A 22,825-nucleotide genomic window follows, 5' to 3' on the forward strand; every position below is an offset into this window, starting at 1 on the left:
CCCTCAGCCAGGGCAAAGTCAAATCAATAGAAGGTAAATTAAAATTAATGGAGGGTTGAATCGACAGAGAGAGAGAGAGAGAGAGAGAGAGAGAGAGAGAGAGAGAGAGAGAGAGAGAGAGAGATGTGTGTTTTGGTCAGTACAGGATAAAGTAACAGTCAAAAACATTTGGAAAACAAATTAATTTGTCTCTGTTTAAATTGCTTATACCCAACTCAAAGCGATATGCTTGCATGTGTTGTTTCCCCCCCCCCACATGAAATTAACTTGGCATCTAATCAGAACCAAGGACAGCTCCAGACTGCGCCTCTGCGCTGCGTCAGGACGCTTTTTCTTGGTTGGAGAGCCGAGACGCTCACACAAAACCACAAAGCAACACGGCGACCTGAGGAGGAGCTCTGGCGCCTGCACAGCTGCCCTTCTGTCACTTTGTGCTTATTTTGACACACAGGAGATCCCCGCAGTTTTTTTTGGATGTTACAGAAGTATAGTGATGTATCATTTAGCTAAGTAACATGACAGAAGACCCTACAATCCGAGGATTTTTGCTTTTCAGGAGGTGAAGCTTTGGGATCCAGAGATGACTTCACTGAACGTCTTCGAGGAATTAAGTTAAAATGTCTGAAGAATTTCTCGACACCAGCTACGAGGGCTCAGCAGAAATAGTCTATGCTGCCGCCTTCAACTTCAGCTGTGTTTTCAACACGACCAACCGCTCCTCCGGGGACTACTTCGACCTCTCACACTTGGACAAAACTGAATTTGTGGGAGATGGCGCCGCTGTTGTGAGAATTATCATCTCTGTCATTTACTCCCTGGTTTGCGCGCTCGGTCTGGTTGGGAACTTACTGGTCCTGTACCTAATGAGGTCGAAGCAGGTGTGGAAGAAATCCTCCATCAACCTCTTCGTAACTAGTTTGGCGGTGACCGACTTCCAGTTCGTCCTGACTCTGCCGTTCTGGGCGGTGGAAAACGCGCTGGACTTCACCTGGCTTTTCGGCAGAGCTATGTGTAAGATCGTCTCCTATGTCACGGCCATGAACATGTACGCCAGCGTGTTTTTCCTCACGGCCATGAGCGTGGCGAGGTACTGGTCGCTCGCCTCCGCGCTGAAGGGCAGGCGGCGGCGGACGCACTGCTGCTCGGCGCGGTGCATCACCGTCTTCATCTGGTTTGCCGCCGTCTCCGCCGCGCTGCCGCACGCGGTCTTCTCCACCACCGTCACCGTCTCCAACGAGGACCTGTGCCTCGTCAAATTCCCCGAGTCCAACGGGACCGCGCAGTTTTGGCTGGGACTCTATCACTCTCAGAAAGTGCTGCTGGGCTTCGTGGTGCCTCTGGGCATCATCTCCGCCTGCTATCTGCTCCTTTTACGCTTCATCACCTCCAAAAACATCAACACCTCCAGCGCCAAGCGACGCGCCAAGGTCACCAAGTCTGTCACCATCGTGGTCTTGTCCTTTTTCCTCTGCTGGCTCCCCAACCAGGCGCTCACAGCCTGGGGCATCCTCATCAAACTCAACGTGGTTCATTTCAGCTATGAGTACTACACCACGCAAGTTTATGTTTTCCCCGTGTCCGTGTGCCTGGCGCACTCCAACAGCTGCCTGAACCCCATCCTGTACTGCCTGATGAGGCGGGAGTTCAGAAAAGCGCTGAAAAAACTCTTCTGGCGGATGACTTCGCCGACCCTGACCACCATCAGGCCGATCACAGCCACCACAAAGCCAGAGATGTACGAGCATGGGCAAGTCCCGGTCCTCATCAGCGCTCCGGAGGAGCCCGCAGTGGTGTTTTATCCTCCGGGGGCAGTTATGTACAATGACAGGCGAGATCTGCCGCAGAACAGCACTTAGTCTAAAGTGCCACGGACAGTTTCTTCTATGCATTTATGTAAACTGGACTATTTCCGACCTGACACAGTTGTTAGGGCAGCTGTAGTCCAGGTTGGATCTGCATTTTTGAGAAGGTAAGAAAAAAAAAAAAAACTCAAGCAGAAATAACGACCTTCATCTCAGTTTATCGCACTGGCTCCTCCGTGGCCACAGACATGTTACTGTGACCACTTCACGAAGACATATTCTGAATGTGCTACATCCGTCAACATTTGTTTTAATGTCCTTCTCTTTGTTCAGGTTGAGAACATGTTCACTCAGGTGGACAGTCCATTCGTTCATGTATTCAGTTTTTAAGCCATAGAAATCCATGGCCTCTGGTACAGTAGGAAAGAAATGAGTCAAACGACTTCCACACAGGGAGGTAGCCTATACCAAATTTAAATTGGAATAATGAGAGAAAGTTAGATTAATGTATAAAATATGTATGATCTCTAACGCAAAAACAAAACAAAACAAAAAAAAAAACCACCTGAGCACAGCATAAATACTCTCAAAAAAGGCGAATTATACCAGGTAGTTACATAATCATGTGATTCTACAGTAACTAGCTATTAGCATTTTCTCACATTTTTGATCATTAGTGGAGAACTCCCATTGTTCTATAGTTTCCACATTAACAAAGAAGCTTTTTTTATTTTTATTTTTATACAAAATATTAATGTACATGCTTTTTTTGTGTCACACTTCATTACCCAACAAGATATATATAAAAGATCATGTGTGAGGGTATTATTCATAAACATGTCCAATAAAGAACAAAGTTTCTGTGTCATGCATTGAAGAGATTTTGCCAATAGCTTGAGATCATTGTTCCATCACTTGGGTTTAACCTGTAAACATTTACATCTATGAATGAAGTGTTTATCTAACAAAATCAAGTTGTTTTTCTCCTCCAGAAGTTCACATGAAATCGCATTTAGAGGGCGCAGCAACCTTTGGTGAAATGGAAAACAGAAATCCTGGAGGCAGATATATGATAAGAGTCTCAGTGTTATAAGTAAACAAAATTCAGATGATTATTGTCTCAGGGAATTTGTGTGGAGGGCGGATATGGAGTTGTTAACTCAGAAAATTGTGTCGTAAATATTGTAAATAATCAGATCTGTGGCCCATGTTGCTGATGTCGATTGGCTCAACCTGACATCTAGGTGAAATCTACACGTGGGCCTCCTTGGTTATATGCAGAACATCAAATGATGAGTCATAAACTTCATGTCTGTGTTAAATAAATGGTCTTTTGTGGGTGCATTTATTCGGTGTGCATCTTTTTTTGTTTGTTTGTTTGTTTGTTTATGTCTCTGGTTAAAGCATCTGAAAACATGTTGGGATGTGCACATGCTACTCATTGTCATATATCTACGAATATTAGACACACACACACACACACATATATATATATATATATATATATATAAACCCTAACCCTAACTTGTATTGACATTCATTTTTTTTCGAAATTCATGAAGAACTGCCTTAAAATTAAGTTTATATAGTCATTCTGAATTATTTTTTTGACCAACTTCAACAATCCATTAGCTTTTAATTTGTTGACTTTCTCCTCCTAATGACATTTTAATGAGAAGAACTTGTCATTAAAATGTTCTTCTTCTCAAAAGCTTTTAATTCTCATGATATTTGCCATTTAAGCACAAAAAAGTGCAAGTTCATACTTTTAAATGTCAAGTTGAGTACTGTTAGTGGACTTTTGTGGTTAAATTTAATTGGTCATATCGCCATGGTCATAACCAAGCACATTATGAATTTAAATATCCCGTCATTACTAGTCCCTACATGAATACAACCATTAATAATTCATTTAAAAACACATATGAACCCATAATTATTGTTGGTTAAATGGTAAAAAAATTTGGAGCATTTAAGGAATAAAATCATATGTTTTAGATTTTGGCACTTAAGCAACACCATTAACCACTTAATCTACAGTAAATGCTGCCATGTGTCAGAGGGGTAAATCTGATGGGTATTTCTCTCACTTCATTTATTCAGGACCATATGCAAGAATATCACCCCTTAAAAACTAAATGTAACATATGGCTGAGCACCACAGTCAGCCGTTGTTGTGTTAACATTTTGATGCACTGTTTGTGGATGAGAGTTAACAATCTTTCTCAAGGGAACTCCACGCTAATACACAAACAGATATAAAAGAAAGTACAGGATTCAACTGAGTGCTGCATTCAGTGCTGCCTTTACAGTGACAATAACAATAACCTAATGAAACTCATTTGGTTGATATCCAGTCAGTCTTTCCTTCTGCTGCCGCCTCAAAGTTGTGTGTGTGTGGTGAGAAAAAAAACAATGACTGTGGGAAACAGAGACCACACATACATATTTAACAGATAAGACACGCAGGAGTCTGGTAAACCAACTGTAACAATCAACAGCCTACAGATAAGCACTGTATTGATTTTTTAAAAAATGAAACAGCTAAGAGCATGGGGACTAATTTTCTGCACATAGGAAGAGGCAAATGTAATTAGAAATAAATAGATGAAGACCCATAAGACCTGCATATTAAATTGGTACACCAGAGCGATCTGTCATGTGAATGTTGAAACCGACACACACATGAATCAATTTAACACACACAAAGAGCATTTCATCTGGTAGTGGAAGAAAAATGACATCAATCAAGATCATGATTAGAAATTCAAATGCGTTCCTCAAGAGATAATCTAGCATCTTCAATGATCTCCCAGGGCACTGGAGAAGATCCTTTGATGTGTTTTGAATGTCTAGGACACAAACTTTCAAAGATATTAAGATAATACATGGACTTTTTTTTTTTCAACGTGAACCACAATTACTTTTTAAAAAATCGATTCACACACGAAAACACGGTTCACAGCGATAAAAACCTGAAATCCGTGAAATGTTGGCGGAAATATTCATAATTGCTTCAGACGCAGCAACTGTTTTCTGCAGATGTCAGTATATTACAAGTGAATAACAGACAAGAGAGAAAGTAAGCTTCTAAAAAGTGAGTGAGCTCCTCATCTTTCTCCTTACAAAACCCTCAAGGCAGGAACAGTGATATAATCAGGGGCAGAGAAGGATAACTTATGTTCCTCCCTATGAGTCAGTGAAAAGTCTTACACGGCTGATGTAGAATGGTGGCACCCATGGGTTACCACACATTAGTCACTCTTCTTCTTCTTCTGCAAATCAGTTCCCGCCAATAGCTAAATTAGCCAGGATGCGTATTGTGCAGTTGTTAGACTTTGACTAGTTTTGACAAGTTTAAAAGTCCCCCACTGACATGTCCCAGACATGTAGAAAAAAACTTATTTCAGATTATTAAAAAAAAAAAAAAAAGTTGAGCTAACCCATTAAAATTGTTTGAAATGTCATCTTTTCACTCCCCTGTTGAAAGTTATTTTTCATTTCAAAAGTGTAACTGCAGGACAGAAAATGTTTTCCGTCACTCAAAGTTCCAGTCACAGTGTGTGTGCACTGGAGGCTTCAAGTTTCCACATCCCACTTGTGTGAGCTACATTTTGGACCAGGGTTGACTCCAAACTGGTTGCAACATCACAAAATCATCTGACATGATGGTGAGCATGGAGAAACTTTCAGCTGATGAAAAGCCTCAGCACAGTGAGGCTCAAACATCCAACTGAAGTCATAGTAAGTAAAAATATTTTTGAGTGAAGGGTCACTTTAAGTTTGGTTTATGTCACATCCACAATGTCGAGTACAAGCACAAGACAGAAAGTCCCGTGTCACCACAAAGTTAAACTGCTTTGGCTCCACCACCGCTGCAAAGCCCATGACTGTCGTTCAAATCAGTCATTTCATTCATGAGAATCAGACATTTTAAGCATATAATAAAGATTTTTTATTTATTAAAACAAGAGCAATAAAATACTTTTATATGAGCAAAATCATTCCACGTATCTGATAAACAGGGCGATGAAGATGCAGCCGAACAGAGACACGGTGGAAGCTGAGAGGACCACCACTATTACACTTCCTGCTGCGTTGACCAGAGCGCCTAGCCCCGCACCCACGATGATCTGAGCCAGCTGGACCATGCAGGTGAGCGCTGCGCAGTCCACCCCGGAGCCTCGTGGACTTTCATTGCTTCCTCGCAGCTTCATTTGTTCCTGGAAGCACAGCAGGGTGGTGTGGGGGTGTGATTATAGGAGAGGAGGAAGAAGAAAACAAAGGAAGGACATATCTGATGTCATCAATTTTCACTATTAACTGAAACGTCTATGACAGAAAGCAATCAGCACTTGGGTAAACAGGTTCAGCTCTGGAAAATATTAAGCGGCAACCTCATATACCTATTTTTTTTCAGTGTCTCCTCAGGCATCTCAACTATTTCATATTGAATTTCATCACCAGCTCACCTGATTCGACTTAATAAGATATTGACGAAGGATGTCAGGACACATCAAAATGGCTATTGAAGGAGAGTGTTTTTCTGCCAGCAACTGATTTTTGAACCACCACTTAACTGAAGATATTGAATTCTAGTATTTATTTATATAGAGTATCAAATTGCTTAGTTTGCAGCAATTTTATTATGTTGTCAAATATAATTTGAAGTAATTTTGTTAAAAATTGCAAATTATTTTGTTTTGTTTTGTTCATTCAGCAAAATCAAAACCTTTTGTCTAGAGGCCATGACAAGAAATTTAAAAAATAAATTATTTTCCTCAACTTCCCACTGATATTAAACTATACTTTCTTAAATGTAAGGGGAGTTGGCAGTGATTTTTTAAAATATGAGCATGACAAATTATCTTAACAGGTGGGATCCACATCCCTTGACACCTGGGCTGCCAAAAAATGTCGTGTTCAAGAGCAGCCTCCAGTACTGCGCTGCCAGTATCTGGGTCAACTACACAGGTCTAAAAAGGGAACAAACTGATCTACAGCTTTTCTCATGTGGACAGAAATCTAGATGTTTCTACATTTGGCTGACAGTTATATCTGTGCTATACAATCAATTAGATAGCATGGTACAAAAATAATTGACCTAGCACCTTAGATCATATAACGGTGTGAAGTGCTCTGATGGGCTGCCAAAATAAGAGTTTGGGCAGGAGGCTTAGTACATTTAAAGAGACCAAGAAGATTTTTTTCAGTTTATCTTTTGATGTTAACTGTTGTAGTTTTGTTCATGATAAGTTCAGTGTCACAATGGAAAAAAACTATTTGACAACTTGCTCATAATTCCAGTGATGTAACAATAACATTTAGTAATATTGATGTAATTTCCATAGGCTTTAGGTTTCAGTTGTTGCCACTAAAACCTTTAGCTTGTTTTGTTCCTTCGTAAAAAAAAAAAAAAAAAAATACAGAACCCCACAGTATTTCATGTTCCATATTAAACATGAATTTAAGTATTCCATATTTAAAAACATTTTGCAGTGCAATTTTCTTACTCTGTACACTTGAATGTATTGTTACTTTCTAATGAACTATATTAAAAGTACAGAATATCATAATAACTACCTCCCTGTCCAATGCACAATAATGACCCCATTATTCTGTAAGGTGTTGACTTTGTTTCTGTACCTACATATTTATAGCAATAAGTACAGTTAAGTATCTTGTTGTTAGCCTGCAGTAAAACAAAGTGTACACTGTAACACTGTATTGTGAAGGCTGTAATGTAAAGCTGTGCTATATGCACCCAGGATTTCCTGGAAAACAGCACTGATACTTGGTGGATTATCCTGGTGTAATAAAGAAAATTGATTTCAAGGGTCTCTAAACCAATTTTACAAATTAAATTAATTTTAGCCATCACAAGGAGAGCTACTCAGCCTGGAAAAACTGTTATGAATGTCTTTTGTGGCTCTGGCTCTTCAGTTTCATTATGGGAACCATTGACTGTAAAACTACAAAATGTGTTTACACATTTTAATCAGGTAGGATGTTCCTTTTATTTGGTTTTCAATCTCTAAATTGTCATTTTCTCGATGAGTTGTTTTGTCTGTAAAATTGTGAAAGATGCCCATTTAAATTCCCATCAGGCAAAGGTGGTGTTGTCAGCTGTCTCGTTCAGGTTACCATCATATAACAAGGAAAAGGACTGAATTCTCACATTTGAGAGACTGGAACCAGCAAATGTGGCAAAAAATGTAATTTTTGCATAAAATATAATAAAAACTGTATAATTGGATTATTAAAATGGATGTGAGTTAATTAATCATTACAGCTCTATTGGAAATTGATTTAGAATAGTCCATATGGCTGATATTAATATCTGATATCTAAAGAATAGCTTTGTTTTTGGTTGATGGATATGGGATTCAATGCTGGGAAGGTAAGGCAGGTCTGAGGATGCCTGTGACTACAAGTAACCGCTTGGTGAACACTTTGGTAAGAAGTTGTGTAACACTCATGACTGGTCAAAAGTTAAGGGTTCCCTGTGGAGGTTTTGCACTATGGAGTGTTTTTTTTCATGAGTGGATCCCTGTTCTGTTTGCACGCACATGAGGAAGCACATGTACTTGCATGTGCTTGCATGTGGGTGGCACAGTGCACAGTCTTGCCAATGGGTTCATACTATTCCAGTGAGCTACAGGGATTTAAAATACTTTATAAAGAAGGAAACACACGGTGTGTTTTTTGTGGCTTTTTTTTTTTTTTTGCTGCTTGGGAATGTGCTATTGTGCCTCTGCAAATTGCTCATCCGGGACAAATAGTGTGAATTGAGTTGAATATAATTGAACTGAATATAATTGAACTGAATTGTATTCAGTGTGTTCTTCAAGGATACAAACAATAAGTTTTGGTCTGTGATACTGATTTAACCTTAACTTTGTTTGTTTTCAAGAAAATTGTACATGGCACCTTTAAAAGACACATAAAGGTTTTGCTGAAACATCTTCGCTGAAAATATGCTAAATTTTGGCATTGAAAATGAAATAAAAGGAACATCCTTATCCTTTTTCTATCATTTGGTTGTACACAACCCAGCTTTCTTTGTTTTGTGTTTGATTGAGCACAGTGGTTTTTTTTTTTTTTTCTGATCTCAACCCTGGAAAGAAAAATCTTGCGAGTCCAGTACCTCCTCTTCACGCTGATACTCTGCTATCAGGTTGAATGGGATGGTGTAGAGCGTGCTGGACATGACGCCAAACACGCTGCAGAGGATGAGCGTGGCGATGATGTTGGGGAAGAGGCCAATCAGGCTGGTGCCCATGCCGAACACAAAGTAGCCCATGAAGTATAATCCCTTCAGGCCGATGTACGGGAGAAGGAGACGCTGCACATCTGAAAACACACACGTGATGTGGAGTTACAGAGGAGAACAGTTTTATGTGTGAATCATAGCAATCAAGAACTTTGTTGATTCAGGGCAGATATTTGATCATCATTTATGGTATTGCACCACTCAAAGGTTGATTGATTGGAAAGAATCTTTCCCTTAGCAAGAGTAGCAATGGAAAGCTCAGCACCTGGACTATAAATAGAGCCACTTTCATACTCCTCCACACTGACCATGCCAAGCCTTCATTACTTGGCTGAACTTTGCTTTTCATGTAGCACAATATTTCTCCCCTTTCATTTTGCATGGTTGTAATTATGGCAGACCTCTGTTTCAATTAAAATGTACAGCTCAGCATGCCTCTGGAAGCACCTGTGCGTTTCATTCAAGCAGTGCCGGTTGATAAACGGCTGAAGCCTGTTATCCCGATGCAAAAGAGAAGGAAGTGGTAATTGCTTGCTGCAACCTGTTTCCCTGCACAACCAATTGTCAGACTGTCATTCACAGAGGAGCTAATGGCATAACTGCAGGATATTAATGGTTAATGGATAGTAGCTGCTATGATGCATGTCCAAATAAACACACACACATACTATCTCTTTGTTCCTGTCACTCACACAGACATGTGCAGTGGCGAGAAAAAGCCTTTGAACCCTTGAGAATGATGTGGTATCCTGCATTAACTGGTCAACACACTGTGCTCACGCTAATAACATGCAAGCAGTTAGGCATGTACTGTTGGTTTTTGTTGTCCTGCAGCAGTTTCCTCTGTGTCCTCGGTGTCCATGCAACCATGTACAATGATGGGTCTCATGCACAGAGATGTTAACCAGCCCCAGTGATTCCTTTAAGTCTTTAGTTGTTATTCGGGAGTTCTTTTCTGCCCCATTAGGCATTCTGCGTTGTGCCTTGTGCGCACTTCAAGGGAGAGCAGCAACAGCGCTAATCATCTCCAGTTATAGACAGTTTGTCAAACTGTGGACTGATGAATATCTAAAAAAAAAAAAATCTTTTTTTTTTTTTTTTTTTTTTTGGAAATCAAAGTAGCTCTAACTCATGCCTGCAATCTGGTTTCATTGACTGGACTCCAGGCCAGATAACTCCTGGCTCCAGTTAGTTTAGCTGATGCCATTAGCTGACAGGTTCACATACTTTTTCCTATCTACAAAATTGCTGCAAATACATAAAATTTCAAAGCCACCATAAACACATTTACTTACAGGAGTAGAGAGCAGAAGACACAGCATTAATGCACAGTCCCCAGCAGCCCACTTCTACTCCTCTTTCATATGTGGCATAGGCTGTAGAGTTATGGTCTGCATAAGGATTTCCTTTGTATACAATCTGTAAAAAAAAAAAAAGAAAAACAATTTGAGGAGGAGAATGTAAAATACACTGCACTATTTCCAGGAGAAAAACAGTGGTAAGACTGTTATAATACAGCCTGTAATTCACAGTGTAATTTGGTTCCTGCTGGTGTGTAGACGAAGGCACAGTGGAAGAAAACAAGACTGTGGGGAACAAAGGAGTAACAACTGGGTATTTTTTAGTTAAAGGAGAAATACGTGAAACTGGTAAGTATTTTTGTAATTACTGGGTACTTACTGGGTGGCAGTACTGATAAGTTACATTACTATGTAATATAAAATGCATATTGATGTTTCACTCATTAACAAACGCTGCAAAATGTAGGAGAAAGTATCATTCATTACAAACAATGAACGTTTCCTGTTGCCATCTGAGGAGGAAAAGCTACATATACATTATACAGTAATATGAAGTATAGATGTAGATGGATCAAACAAATAAGAAACAATCACACAGTAAGAATAAGGTATGTAGGCTGTAATATCAAGTGTTGGCTGTTCTCACCCTTTGACTCTTTAATTACACAATAAGAACAATAAGGATGCAAACACAGTTTCCCCCAAACCTCAGTTTTGTTTCTGAGTACTGTACGCTGTAGGCACCCAGTATTTACAAAAATACTTACCCACTAATTTATTTCTCCTCTTCTCTAAAAATGTCCAGTCAGTACTCCCTTGTTTCCCTAAGTCCTGGGTTCTTTCACTGTACCTACACTGAAGTAGTACCAGTAGGAACTGGTATTGATTGGTGCCTGATTCGTGAAAGGAAATTACACTATAAACCACAAGCTGTATTATAAATTGAAGCCGAATTATCATAAAAGCTGAGGAAATCCAAGCACACAGGGTCCTTAATACACATATCAAATGCTGGCCAACCTTTGTACTACATGCTTTTATCTTTGCTATAAAAAGAGACAAATTCCCTTTAACTCAACAGGGAGCCACTGACTATACATTTCTTATCCCTGATAACAATGCTTGCAATTTTATATTGCATGGTAGTGCATTGGGTCTTAGTGAACCGTGGCAGTGGGTATGTGCGTCACGGTGCATCATTTGATCAGCATGCACACTGTGAAACTGAAAACCATTCATCATTATTACACATGTCAACCGAAGATTACACACAACAGACTATTCCGTCACTATCCCTCCATCTGCCCCCACACAAACAGGGATTAATGGAGCTTATTGCTTTCATTTCATTTTAAATCATTTTGTCCCTTTGCCTCATTTGACATTGAGTCATATAAATAATGATTAATTTCATTATTGATTAGTCAGCTCACTGCTAAATTTTTTATCGTATGAAATATCAGAAAATAGTGAAAAATGCCCCAATTTCCCAGAGTTCAAGGTCTTTAAATGACTAATTTTGACCTAAGATTGAAAAAATAATTTAAAGCAGAGAAGAAGTAAATTCTAACATTTGAGAAGATGGAAACAGAGAATATTTGGGATTTTACTGTATATCTAACTTACATTATTACTGAATTATCAAACAGTAGATCAATTTGTGGTTGACTGACTAATCAACCAATTGTTTTAATTCCACAACTTTATGTTGCTTAAAAAAAAACATACATAACATGTTGTGAAATGTACAATTAATATTTAAGGTCTATCCAAAGGTACAAAAACAAGCATCTGCAAGCACATCCAAAGTTCACTAACTGACAAGTTGCATCTTGTTATTCTCAGTTTGGAAAGAAATGATGTCAGCAACACGGTGCATCGAGAGTTCAGTGGCACTAATGACTGTAATTCACTTCAAATCTGTAATAGTGTCTGAAAAACAAGCAGTGATTAGGAGCTCTGCGCAGCACTGGGACAGGCAGAATGCAGTGATGGGGAATTGTAAGGAAATTATGATGTGAAATTAAAGTGTTTTTTTTTTTTTTTAGTGCTGTGTCGCTGATCTGTGACTTCCTGAAATGTCCACATAGTGTCAATATGCAGACACACACAAATCAGTACCTGTCCCATAAAATCAGTGAAGAAGAGCATATTGCAGAGGAAAGCGGTCCATCCCAACAGGTGACTGACACACAGGCACCGGTAGTGGTTTGGCATGTTGACTATAGTTTTCATCAGTGACCTGAATGTCATCTTCTTCTGGGCCTGCAGATACACAAAAACATAACAGACATTGCTGCCAACAGCAATAACACTGACAGTTTTTCAGAAAGAAAAAAAACCCAACATAAAACAGGTTTGACAGTACTCATTACTCTCTTGACATCTCATTGCTGGTGGCACTTAAGCCCACGACTGATGACAGTTCAAAAGATCCAACAATAAAGAAAAAAGAAAGAAAAAAAAAGGATTGAAGGGATTCAACATAAAGATCTAAGAAGGTCTCTCATTAATGACTTCACTGAAGGGTCAAAGATACAAGACAAAGAAAGATTAAAGGGCAACCTTAAAAAGAATAAGGAAAACAATGAACCTCTTTTAAACAATCAATTAAATCAGTTTTTGAAATATTTAGGTTCATCGAGCACCTCAGGAGCATGAAACGAAGCAAGAGATGAGGACTAACAGCAAAAGCATGAATCGTTAACTTTAAGTTCAAGCAGCGGAGCCACAAAAGTGATTTTAAAGAAGAAGATGATACAAACTAGCAGTAAGAAATCAGCTGATCCGGAACAGATCATTGATCAATGATGATTAATTGTTGTTTATGCACTGAAAGATGAACTCATCAGCGCTCAGTCACTGTCTCAGTGCATGATGCAAGGAATTGTTTCACATGTAAATTTTATACAGTACCCACACTACTATGTAACAGATTCAGGTGGTTGTTTGAAGCCTTTCCTCTGCAAAGTAAAGCCTAATTAACTGTTTGAACCTGAATACCCTCAATATTTCCAAATCCCCCTACACAGCTTCAAAGTTAGAGTATTTTTATTGGCCAAGCTAGCTGCAAGTAAAAATACTCGAGGGATGGCAGTGTTGGTCAGTCCACCGCTTCGATCCAGTCTGAAATATCTCAAAAGCTATCGGATGATTTTCCATGAAATTTTGCACAGATGTTCATTGTCCCCAGAGAATGAATCCCAATGATTTTGGTGATTTTGATTTTTGTGTTTCTTTGACTTTTTGGTACTGAGTGAAATGTAATGAACTTCTCTCTCAGTTCTCTTTTTTCATTTGTTACACAACTATTTACTTCTTTATCCTTTACCCTTATATTTTATTTGTGGCAATGTGAACTTCTTGGACATACTGTTTGAAAATCTCTATGAGAGCTGGTTTTTCACTTGGGTCAACTCCATTAAAAAAAAATAGAATAAAAGAGCGCAGCAATTCCTACAGGGTCCTCACACCGTTTGGTGCTCAAAAAAAGAAAAATAAAATAAATGTTCTTTTTTTTGTCATGAAAACTTTCAGTAGTTTTAGCTGCTTTTTTTAAATGTTGCTTTCATGCCAACCCAATTTCACTTCTGTTGCAGTGCCTCTTATTTCACTGAACTTTAATGGAGTTGAACGGTTAGTATGTCGACCATGACCTGGTGTAGCACAAGAAAATGTTTTCAGACATGTCCATGTGCATATATCGTTCCATAGAACAGCTTTCCAGTGAACTGTGATTACATTTCATGACTACAATAGACCTAAATGTCCATTTTCTCTGCTTTACCACTACATTCGGTGCTCTCTGTGATCATGAGCAGGGTGAGCGGTTTTGAATCTTTATTGATGAATACATTTCTTCTGTATTCCACTTACTATACATCCCACGTATGACATACCTCTTTGTTTGGCTGCTTGGCACTGGAGGTCACTGAGTTGGCCTCCCCCAGAGCAGAGAAAGACCTCGGCCTGAGGTCTGGCACAGATGCTGGGATTACAGGAGACACGGGCTCTTTAGCCAGTGCTCCGTAACCATTGTTGTGGGAGCCCAATAGGCGGAGGGCACTGGGAGGTGAAGGGTCAGAGTGAGAAGGGTCCTTATCCAGAGGTTGCTCTGGAATGCTGAAGAGATGTACGGTGAGGAAGATGCCCCAGGTCAATGCTGAGAAGAAGTAGATGACTTGGTACTCTGAGCCAAGCAGCTGACCCAACACAGAATGACCCCAGTCCATAGCTCCCACCAGGTAACCACATGCTCCACCCAGCCCTGGAGAACAGAGAGGCAAAGGTCAAAACACTATGCAAGTGACACCCTCAGATTCTGCTACAGCTCTCCCTTCAGGTATATTGTAAAGGAGCTGTTTGTACATTCTGATATTGCTACATAGCCGCTGTTGTTATCGACAGCTGTTTATTTACCATTCTTGGCAAGAGCTTCATCCGTCGCTCCATTTACGAGACAAGAGGTTATAATATGTACTCTGAGAAGTGCTAATTCTTCAGGGCACACTGGATACCACAGTGACGAGACAGTGTGATTGGGCTAGCTGGTTAGCATGCTAACTTCAGTAGAAGAAAAGAAGTGATAGAAATAGAAGCAAAACAACCACCAATCCTGCTGGACTCCATCTGATCCAACCAAATTAATTTTATTATTTCTTTATTTCTTTTGACCTAAGAATGTGCTGCCAAAATCCACCAGGCTTCTTTTCATGCTCTCTGACAAAGTTTAACCTTGCAGTTTTGTGCCATTTTGTGAGCAATTATTTTCTTTTTGGATGTCACAGAGCTTGACTTGATGCAATGTCCTTCACCCTGTCTGATCAGGCACTGAAAAGAAACAATTTTCCAGATAATCCTTGTGCCAAAGCAGGTAGAGAGTTTTGCATGGTGTCATTTTTCAAGGACGGCCACTGTGCTCTCTGTTATGGCTCCTGCTATACTTCCTGACCACTGCTGCAATTGTGTTTTAGCTTATGTTCAGTAGACCTCTGACACTCTTGTACCCTCTCCCATCTTTATGAAGTCTCACAATCTGAACCTGAGAAAGCTGTGGTGTTCACGGGTTCTGTTATAACCTTGTTCATGCAATTTGCCTTGATTGGAAATTGGAGGTGCAAACGCTTTTGTTATAGTGAGGTTGCACTGTCTATCTAACCTGTTGATTTTTGATTATACAAATACCCTACCATCAAACTTAAAAACAGTACAATTATTAGAGCTTACAATTTTGAACAATTTATGTTTCAGTGATATTACAAAGGGGGCATTTTCAGTTTTGTTGTTTCATGTAATTCAATTGCTGCACAATTAGGAGATGATCTCTGCTGACATGGAGCACAAACAGATATCAAATAATGACTACCACATTTTTCTTCTTGATTAGAGTACATTATTTGATTTTGTTACAGAGGCACAAGATACTTAAGACAACATGAGTCAAACTCAATATCCAGTCAGTGGATATGGCCTATCAAGATTTAGCCTGTTTGTCACAGCCTCACTGATTTCTCCCAGGGGAAGAACAAGTCACTGTGCCCTCTCTCTCTGTATTTGCTGGCTTTCATTAACAACACAGCCTCCTCTCCTGACTATAAAAGGAAAGTTAGACACTGAGGCCTGACAGCTCCAAGAAAGGTGAGGGACTGACTACTTCTTATTGTCATACATGTGTCATAACATGGACAGATGGACAGAAAGCCCTGACTCAATCTTCGCAGTTTTACATGCTGATTGCCTGTGCAGTATATGAATGAACAACCTGATTTGTTACTCACGCAACATAGTGGATCCTAAGGAAAAATTCTCTTGTGGCTGATGATTGCAATAATAATGACCATACGCACACACACACACACTTGCACACGCACACAATAGACTTCAAACTTGTAAACAAACAGTAAATGAAGAGAGAATCACAAAATGAAATTTAAAAAAAAATGCATTTGATTGCTTGATCAACTGACAAACTGATTCATTCACTCATTCAATAATTAACTTTTGTAACTGCTGTCTCCTGAGGAGATATCCAGTCCCCTACTGCTGCTCGCCAGAAATGGAGGCTATTTTTCTACATTTCTGCCACTGGCAGGTGAAGTAATAACCACTCCAGGAGTCACGCTTCACTCGCAACATTGCCGTTTGTGTGCTGCAGCAAACACTCTGATTCAAGATCCTTCTCCGCTTTCTTTGAGTGTTGTTATTGTCCAACTGTGTGTGTACCTTTCTGCCCGAGCAATAACTCTGAACTTTTTATTGCGCTCCAGTGCAACAGAGCAAAACAGAGACATCGCTGTGGCTCATTGTGAACGCCCTCAGAAATATACACAGTGAGACTGAAAATGAGAGAGAAAGAGATTTATAGTCAGAAAGGTGTAATTTGATTTAGATAGGCTATCAAGTATTAGCTTAAATGAAGTGGTTTCACATTGCAGCAGCAAACATGATTTTCTACAGAGCTGAATGAGGTCAGGATCACTGGAGAAGCTCATATACCTTCATGGATATAACCTAAAGAACATAATTGAAAAATGATGTCTTTACTGCAAATAAGGCAGAGCATCATCAGCATCTTAGTTTATTGAGTTGTTCACTTGGTACATGGACATCACTGTATGAAGCTCTGAATTGAACTTAACAAATTGATTTGAATAGCAGAGGATGACAGGAAGGTATTTGGTCATAAACCAAAGTATTGGATCAACTCAAATTGTGGCCTGATGACAGCGCTAGAGGAAAAGGCCACTTCCCCAAAATAGTCTTTAGGATTCATAATCTGGGCACCATGTGTGTCTGCACCAGATTTTATGGAAATCCATCCGATAGCTGTTGAGATATTTCCATCTCTGCCTAAAGTGGTGGACCAGCTGACGCTGCCATCCACAATCCACAAGCAGCTAACAGGCATTCACTCCCAAGGGTAACAGTCCGTAATTCAAAAAAGAACACAAATCACAGAGAAACACACAATAACTCTCCCTCCCTCCTCCTCAAACCTCACATACCAGTGGTGGCAGGGACGTCTAAAGAGTCATGTGCCTGGCCTCTGTCTCTCTCAGCCCAGACCCATGACTGCAGCACATGATTAGCTCAGGGCTGGATTACTGTCTGACTAGCATGCTCACACCACCCGGTGCCTGCTGACAGCTGAGCGCACCACTGGTGCACAAGCCATAACACCACCTTGTCTCCAAGCGGTGCATGACGAAATATTTGCTTGGTTCTGTGTGTTTTTCTCGATAGACTCACTTGGAACTTTTTTTTAGGTTATGGTGCCTTATAGATGCCGTTTGAAAGAATTATATCAAAATATGAGGTTTCCCTCAAAAAGTAACACATCATGCAATCTCATAACTTAAGCAAGTTTTAAATCAGCCAAAGTAATGATATAGTTAGTATTACTTCCTCATATATCAAAAGGGGACCGATTTGGCATCTAAAGGACTTTGTTGTTATGTAATAAAGTGGGATGGCGGCTGACTGGGGGTTGGGGGATGCTTTCAAATGTATCCATAAGTGGCAATCTCAATAACTCTCCCAGATCAAAGTCTGCAATTATCCAGGATTATCCAGTCACAAACTGCAGCCTTATTCACCTCAGCTTCATTTAGCGGCACTTGGAGACACTTTGCTGCCTCTATAGTTAGAGGACTCGCAATATAAGCGGAGAATCTGTTCATCCATCTAGGCGTATGAAGGTGAAGTGCAGATGGGTTAAAGCATCAAGAAAACGATCCAAAACATGTATTTCTGTATCAGAGTGGTGGAGGAAAACACAAGGTTGGAAAGAGTGAAAGGTGTCCTACATGAAAGAGTGAGTTAAGCTTACTGTGTGTAATTCCAGACTTACTATAAAAGGAAACATTTGGTTGCATTTGGTTATCCTAAGCTGATAAAACCAAGAGGGGGTGTATTGTTCGCATATAGGGTCACTGTATTGGTGAGGTTTCAGTAACAAATTCATGAAACAATTATCAGAATTAATGTGTTTACTCACACAGTTCAGTTTTTTCAAATTTTATTTTGTTATGTTTTGTATCATACTATGTTTTGGCTGCAAAATCAAAGCAATGAGGTAAAAAATGAGGTAAAAAACTTAATTCATTATTATGAGCAAGCCCATCATTATATATTGATTAAAGCAACTTTAAGTTAAAGGCCTGCTGACCATGGTATTGAGTAACAGGGCTAATATTTTATCTCTTTATTTTATGACTGCACACACTCACAGTCAAACCACAAGAAGATCCAGTTTAACTCAGAGCTTCGCTGCCATACAGCATTTGCATGTTATGAGAACTGCTTAGCTGCAAAATGCCCACGAGGCAGCTATTACCACTGAAACTCCCACCAAACAAATAACTAATGCTGTTTAATTCAGAGCAAATCCATCAAGATGCACGTTGGAAACAGCCGCCGAGGAAGGACTTAGGACAGAAAAAAAGCATAAATAGACACAAATATTGAAATAGGCTAAGAGCAACAGGAGCGTGTGTGTGTGTTTGTGCTCTGTGCTACAAACCTGTGAGTAGAGCGTGGTAGTGCAGACCTCGCTCCTTGTCTTGATGTGAACACACATCAAACAGGTAGGCCTTGATGGGCCCGTCGATGAAGTCTGCAGCGAAGTCAAACAGTACGACTCCAACCATCACCACCACTATAGCCCACATCCTCCTCAGTGACCTGTCACTGACTAGCGCTGCAAAACACAACAAAACATCTCATCCCTCATCAAGCACAGCAGCAAATTCTTTGAATAATAATATGATGTTGATACCGCTGCATGAATAGATTAATTTTGTTGAACTTAGAGTCGAATTTGCAAGTGTAATTTGAATAGTGGAAACAAATACAGGCACCAGGAGCTTACCGAAAGAAAAACACTAAAACTTTTTTTTTTTTTTTTTCCAAGAAAACCAATTAAGTTTGACAGGTATCAATTACATTTTAAAATCTGACTGTTTGAATGTTACGTCCACTCCTGTTCTATGTTCTCTTGAAACAAATGAAGGATGTAATTAAAACACAATTAAATGGATTTCATTATTGAAGCTGGAGAGTGTGTTTAGCAAGTGCTGAAAAATGTAGAAATCTATGAAAAGTTTTAAACTAGGTAGAAAAGTTAACAGAAAAGTTACATTAGCAGAACATTACACCTCTTGCCACTCTGCACTCATGTCTGAACTGACCTTTTTCTGACTGAAACTCAAGGAAAAGGACCATTTGGAAACTAAAGGGCAACTCATGGGCAACGTGAAGCTGTTCTTCCTCTCTCAGGTTAGACTAAGTGGTGGTGGTAACAACAATGCAAACATTATGTCATACAAAGGGCAGGACATTATGTTCTGTGGCATTTACTACAATGCCAAGAAACACTGGAACATAATCAGCTTATCCTGGGTACATCAGAAGAAAGAAATACTTTATGTTCCATATGATTATAGCAAAGCCCAGAGCATTTGAAACGAAACTCAAACAACAATCAGATCATTCAAGAAAGAAAAAGAGCTGATTTCTCATTTTCTTTTGACCAAGGCTCCAGATTTGAAATGAGAATCATACATTTATAAAATTTACAACAGCCTACAAACCGCAGGTAGTAATAATAAACATTGAACTGCTATTTTCCATATATTTATGGTTTCTTTATGAACTAGACATTCCAATCTAGTACAGAAAACTCCCCTCAAACCTCACACAGTCACTATAGTTGCAGAAAGTTATCTAAATTGTATAAATATATTTTTGTAGTGTTCAACATCCCGTCCAATTATTTCTCTAATTATCCTCTAATCAAGAGATATGATTGAGGTATTGAGGATGATGTTTTCCAAGCCCCATGATACAAAATTTCCAGAATCAACTTGTTAAAATCTTAGTGGATAAATCAATCATTCAATGTGCACTTAATGCCTCACTGAGCCTGTGGAGCTGCACAGTGGGTAACAAAACAGCCCCTCTGTGACTCTGTGGTGAAGCAGTTGATGTAAAAAGAAGGTGCTCTTTACTCAACTTATCTTTTTTTTTTTTTTTTTTTTAAATCAAACAAAGGTCACAGATTCTTTTGTGCAGAGATGTTCTCGTGACGCTGCCTGGAGCTCAGTAAACTCCTGTGAAATGGTTTAGGGGTTTTAAATGTCATCAGCAGTTTCCTACTTCAAACTAAATGTACAATGTGATTTTCTCAGTCATGCCTTATCATCTGTGTGTGCATCGGCACAGAACCACCCTGATGAGTCACAGGTTTAACCGCAGTCACAAGTTCACGGCGTGAGCATTTCTGGACCTCACACATGTAACAAGTTGAATCTTTCTTCTTTTCCTGATGGATGTGACGCTTTTTCCCCCAAAACCTGCAGGCAAGCAGCTACTGATACAGTTCGGAGCTTCCAGTTAGATAATAATCCTACGTGGCAGGTACCAGCTGATATTCTTCGATAGCCATCAGAGAAAGGGAACAGTTAGTTCTTATATCCTGACAGAAAGATCAACATAAAACCTTTATATGTTTGCTTGGAGATTCTTGAGCTTTGCAAAGTAACTCACAATTATTCATCTGCATATTTTCAAGAATGAGCACACATAAAACGAGAATGATCAAAGTACTGTCAAATTTCCACAGAATGTTCTACAATATTTCTGTTTCTTTGAGATGGAAAGACCTAATTATTCATTCTCTCTTATTCCCCCTGAATCAAAGGCACTGGCGGCACCAAAACAAAAACTCACTTTTTGATATGAGACTAAAAACGTAACAGTACCTCCCTCTTCTGACTGTCTGGTTCTTGAAGTCTATCCCCCCCAAGAACTCACCTGAGATGACAGCATCTCCATTAAGGAACAGGGTGATTCCCAGCAGCATGAGGATGCCCAGGGCCAGGATGTAAGGCCTTCGCCGGCCCCACGCTGATCGGCAGTGGTCGCTGGCCGAGCCGATGACTGGCTGGAGCAGGAAGCCCAGGATGGGGCTGATCAGCCACACCAAGCTGTACAGGCTGCGAGGAAGGCCCACGCTCAGAAGTACCGGTGTGACGAATGCTGCCTCCACGGCATAGCAAAATTCCCTTCCAAACATTACCATGCCATGGAGGATTAGGCGGCCCCGAGAGCGTCTGGGGGGCTCCACTGCTCCAAACACAGCACTGTCCCCACTGTCCATGTAGTCCTCTTTGGACCCAGTGTAGTCTGTTGAGTACTGGTGCAAAGAAGAACTGATGTGCTTGCCAGGCTCCGAGAGCCGGCAGGCTTGTGGCCTCACAGACTGGTCCTCCGATAAAAGGGTCATGGTTGAGAGAGGGGAAAGAGGGGAGGAAGGAGAGAGGGGGGAGAGGAAGAATGAAAAGGGAGTCAAGAGGCAGGTAAAAAGAGACAAAAACAGAGAGTACGGTAGTGTCTCTCTCAGTCAGACAGGTGATGGATAAATGGCCAGATGCCCAGTCCTAGCACTGGTGCTCAGCTCGGGCTAATCCTCCTCTCTACTGCATAGCTGAGCAATGAGTTCACGAGCCACACAGCTTTACTTCACATGAGAAGTTCTGCCCCCTGGTCTGAGCAGAGCTGAGTTGGAGTCAATGAAGAAGAGAATGAGAGGGGAGGAGAGAAGAAGAAGTGGGTGTATTTAAAAGATTACTGGATGTCTTCGCTCTCAGAAGTTGGCTCCTGTAGTAAAGGCCCAGGGCAGTTCATGGGAGTGCGTGTGTGGAATTAGATGCATGTGAGTGCATGTGTGTCGTAAAAGGGTTATTTATTCCACTGTTTACACAGTCATTAATCATTAACCAGTGATACTCATTACTTTACTTTTAGAAGGGAGGATTCTGCTCTACCGTTTACAGTTTACCACACTTTCATTTGTACTTTAATTAATCACTTCCGGTTAGCCAGTGCTTTTGGTTTGTGACCCAGGAGCTGCAAAACTAGGCTAAGAAGTGTGTTTAGTGCTTATTTGCAACATCACCAAAACATCACCATGTTAGCATTAAGATTAGAGGACTGCTGTGTGTGTGTGTGTGTGTGTGTGTGTGTGTGTGTGTGTGTGTGTGTGTGTGAGGGATTGAATGTGATTCCTTCTTCTCATGTGGTTTGTAACCAGCTCAGTCTTATGTAAATCAGAGTCTTCAGGGCTCCAGTGAAGACAGCCAGTCTTCATCAATAAAGTTAAAAGATTGTCTGAGCTCAGGCCTCTGCACCATCAAAGGCCATGGCATATGATTCACATCAAATCACACAGTGACCCACCGTTGACCTGTGGATGGGGGCATTGTCATCCTGGAGGACACTGCATCAATTCATCATAGGACAAAGGTGATCACTCAGCACAACGTTGTTTTGATCTGTAGTGACCCTTTCCTCTAAAAGGACCAAACCATGCCAGCAAAATGCCCCCCACAGCACAGCAGAGCCACCGGATCCCCTTCACTGTCAGGATCAAACATTCAGGCCTGTACTGT

At 40.3% G+C, this 22,825-nt stretch overlaps 2 protein-coding genes across 2 annotated transcripts; one reads left to right on the top strand and one right to left on the bottom strand.

Moving 5' to 3' along the window:
• The first annotated feature begins 272 nt into the window (after positions 1-272).
• On the top strand, positions 273-3,150 carry rxfp3 (relaxin family peptide receptor 3). The gene has a single exon (XM_071466329.1). It carries the CDS (start codon positions 618-620, stop codon positions 1,854-1,856), a length of 1,239 nt encoding a protein of 412 aa, XP_071322430.1. The 5' UTR covers positions 273-617; the 3' UTR covers positions 1,857-3,150.
• Positions 3,151-5,700: 2,550 nt separating this feature from the next.
• slc45a2 (solute carrier family 45 member 2) lies at positions 5,701-21,922 on the bottom strand. Its single transcript, XM_071466757.1, has 7 exons — positions 21,189-21,922; positions 18,898-19,074; positions 14,276-14,643; positions 12,498-12,641; positions 10,371-10,494; positions 8,950-9,155; positions 5,701-6,025 (listed from the first exon to the last, which is right to left on the bottom strand). The coding sequence occupies exons 1-7, from the start codon at positions 21,658-21,660 to the stop codon at positions 5,804-5,806; spliced, it is 1,713 nt and encodes a 570-aa protein (XP_071322858.1). The 5' UTR covers positions 21,661-21,922; the 3' UTR covers positions 5,701-5,803.
• Positions 21,923-22,825: the final 903 nt, after the last annotated feature.

The sequence above is a fragment of the Trachinotus anak genome, unplaced genomic scaffold (genome assembly GCF_046630095.1).
Source record: "Trachinotus anak isolate AG129_WGS33_773 ecotype Australia unplaced genomic scaffold, CSIRO_AGI_Tana_v1 ptg000028l, whole genome shotgun sequence".
In the NCBI taxonomy this organism is placed as follows: domain Eukaryota; kingdom Metazoa; phylum Chordata; class Actinopteri; order Carangiformes; family Carangidae; genus Trachinotus; species Trachinotus anak.

Bases quoted from the DNA above. Each gene is read 5' to 3' on its own strand.
- rxfp3 (XM_071466329.1), top strand. From the start codon at position 618: ATGTCTGAAGAATTTCTCGACACCAGCTACGAGGGCTCAGCAGAAATA.
- slc45a2 (XM_071466757.1), bottom strand. From the start codon at position 21,660: ATGACCCTTTTATCGGAGGACCAGTCTGTGAGGCCACAAGCCTGCCGG. The intron at 10,495-12,497 runs GTACTGATTTGT...TTTTTTTTACAG, and splicing joins TCACTGATTTTATGGGACAG to ATTGTATACAAAGGAAATCC. The intron at 6,026-8,949 runs GTACTGGACTCG...CTGTGCTTCCAG, and splicing joins AGTATCAGCGTGAAGAGGAG to GAACAAATGAAGCTGCGAGG.